Source organism: Sorex araneus, chromosome 3 (genome assembly GCF_027595985.1).
Source record: "Sorex araneus isolate mSorAra2 chromosome 3, mSorAra2.pri, whole genome shotgun sequence".
NCBI lineage: Eukaryota > Metazoa > Chordata > Mammalia > Eulipotyphla > Soricidae > Sorex > Sorex araneus.
Window position 1 is genome coordinate 175,002,578 of NC_073304.1, and position 3,024 is coordinate 175,005,601.

Sequence of the window (3,024 nt, forward strand, 5' to 3'; positions counted from 1 at the left end):
ATTTATATGTAGAGTAGAGTGCCTCTCAATGGTCTAAAAGGTTGTTTTATGTATCCAGAAAAACCAAAACTACACCGAAGGATCAAAAAGAAACAATCCATAAGCTGAACATGAAATTCAGTCCCTGTCCATAGGTAGGAAAATAGTATCTTTAGAACCAGAATAACATGGAGATAAACTAATAAATATGCTCACTGTCTTTTGTGCCAACTGAGGAAGTCAAAAGAACACAAGAACCAATAGCAGTGTCTTCAGGCTGAGGACAGAGGTTTTGCATACATGGCAACAGGGTGCCATGTGTGGCACCTCTTGCAGGTATGCCCTGCTCAGAGTGAACGTCAAAGAACGAACTGAGGGAAAAATATTGCAGGCACAGTCAGAGATGGGGAAAGAACATAGAGTCGACCACATCCCTAGCCAGGGTGCGTGTGGAAAGGGTTACTGTGAAACACCATCTACAGAGAAACAGAAGGGAAAAGTGACTAGAGGGGAAATCTGGGGCTGTCATAAGAAACATGTTCATTTTCACAGTAACTTGAAGTTTGTAAAGAAAAATTATCATTTACAAAGCTAATCTCTGAAAACACAGAAGTTTCTGCTACCACAAGCTTTGCTGGAAATGGCTTACTGACAATGTGTTAATGGCTTACCTTGTGTTAGATATTAAGATTTTATTAAATCTGTAATTTTTTTCAAATTCTTGAGAGAAGGTGCATAGTAGAAATAAATGTAAATGCAGGGAAATGTAAGGCCTGGGAAAAGACCATCAAATCACCAAGAGACAAATTATTTTAGACTCAATATTCAAGGACTGACATAATCTGATCCATAGCTTCCACAAAGGAAATAGAATATGGTCGTTGCAAATTTTTCTTGGAAATCATTTTTAAATAAATCAACTTAACAAATCAATGAACACTGAATAATAACACAATGTAAGTTTATGCTCTAGTAACAGCTATGAGCTTTTGTGCAATCTATCTCAATTACTAAGATCTCATACATGTTTTACAGGGAACAAAACTAAAGAGCAAATCTTTGAAAAAGATTCTAGTTTTATGTATTCAAAAAAGAGAGAATGTAACCACAATACCCCAATAACCTTAAACGATTCTGTGCTGCAGCAAAGGGAGGTGAGGCCTTTACATTTTCCTGAAGGTGTTTCTCAGTACATTCTTTACATCCTTATTTCTCAAACTGTAGATCAGGGGATTCAGCATGGGGACCACTGTGGTATAGAACACAGAGGCCACCTGCTCCTGGGCCATGTTGCTGGAGGATGGCTTAAAATACATAAAGATGACAGAGCCATAAAAGATCCCGACGGCTGTCAGGTGAGAGCCACAGGTACCAAAGGCTTTGGACCTGCTCTCAGCGGAAGAGATCCGTAGAATGTTAGCAATAATAAAAACATAAGAGATGATAATGGTCGTGGTTGATGTCAGCACGTTGAATCCAGCCACATAGATCACCAGAAGCTCATTGACATGGGTGCTGGAGCAGGAAAGCTTTAGAAGAGGGAGTATGTCACAGAAATAATGGTGGATGACATTGTCCCCACAGAAGGAAAGCTTAGTCATGGCAATTGTGTGGGCTAAAGCACCCCATGTCCCTATGGTATAGACCCCAATCACCAACATATTGCACACCTTTGGGGACATGGTGACACTGTACAGCAGAGGATTGCAGATAGCTACATATCTGTCATATGCCATTGCCGTTAACATAAAACATTCTCCTATAGCAAAAACACAAAAGAAATAGAGCTGTGTCATACATCCAGGATAAGAAATAACATTTTTTTCCCACACAAAGTTTTCTAAAAGTTTGGGTGTAACTACTGAGGAATAAAAGAAGTCTAAGAATGACAAATTACCGAGGAAAAAGTACATGGGAGAATGGAGCTTGGAGTTGAAAGCGATCAGGAGGATCATGCCCAGGTTCCCCACTACAGTGACCCCATAGATGCCTAGAAACAAGAAGAAGAGAGGCAGCTGGAGTTCTGGCCGGTGTGTTAATCCTTCCAGGACAAACTCAGTCACAGTGGAGTGATTGCACCTGGTCATTTCCTTCAGGAGACAGGGGACGTGTGACTAGGAAAAAGAGAAACCACAGAAATTAAGAAACTGCCATTCATTAGTCTGAGGATGATATTAAGTAGTGGCACAGAAGAGAAAAGCATGATCATGCAGCTGAAACATATATTGTCTAACAAACAAGAGCTGGCCCTTGGGTGCTCTCAAAGATTACTATTATAGGAACCACTAGGCACTAAACAATTACAATTGGGATGATATTTTAAAGCAATAGCATATCATTGGTCTTGTTATTAAAGATTTATTTTTAAAAATTATTCCTTGGCTTCATAGAACCATTTTATGTTTGGTTCCTATTCATCAAGGACATTTCCTCCAGCAACAAGAGGCCAAGGAATTCACATATACAAGGCAAGGGTGACATCCAGGGAAATTCAGGCCATGACTAACTGTAACTTTATTTTTTTTAAAACTTTTTATTAAATCACCATGTGGAAAGTTACAAAGTTCGCAGGTTTATATGTCAGTTATACAATATTCAAACACCCATCCCCTCACAGATGATGGAACCCCAATTCCTAAAGCTGTCTCTGGTTCCCGCTCGTTCCACATCCACTGGCTCTGCAGAGACATGGGCACCGGGGCCGAAAGCCCGGCCGGCCGGAGCGGAGCCCCGGCCCTGGCAGGGGCTGGCCCTGTATCCCGCGGCTGTTTCAGGTTCAAAGCACACATTTTTTTTTTTTTTCCTCGCGCCAAAAGTTCATACCTTATCAACGGACCCACAAAATGTCGGATACCACGCCATCTCCCAGAGGGGAGAGAGACCAAGAAGGAAGGTTATTTCCTCCATTAGCCGGCGTGGGGCAAAAGCTTAGTTCACAGTCTCCATACACGGGTGCAAGCATTTGCTGGAACCCCAATTCCTAAAGCTGTCTCTGGTTCCCGCTCGTTCCACATCCACCGGCTCTGCAGAGACATGGGCACCCGG

General features: G+C 41.8%; 1 protein-coding gene across 1 annotated transcript; it reads right to left on the minus strand.

Annotated features, from left to right (window-relative positions):
- Positions 1 to 1,142: 1,142 nt before the first annotated feature.
- LOC101546100 (olfactory receptor 151-like) lies at positions 1,143 to 2,069 on the minus strand. Its single transcript, XM_004605135.2, has one exon. The coding sequence runs from the start codon at positions 2,064 to 2,066 to the stop codon at positions 1,143 to 1,145; it is 924 nt and encodes a 307-aa protein (XP_004605192.2). The 5' UTR covers positions 2,067 to 2,069.
- Between the last annotated feature and the right edge of the window lie 955 nt (positions 2,070 to 3,024).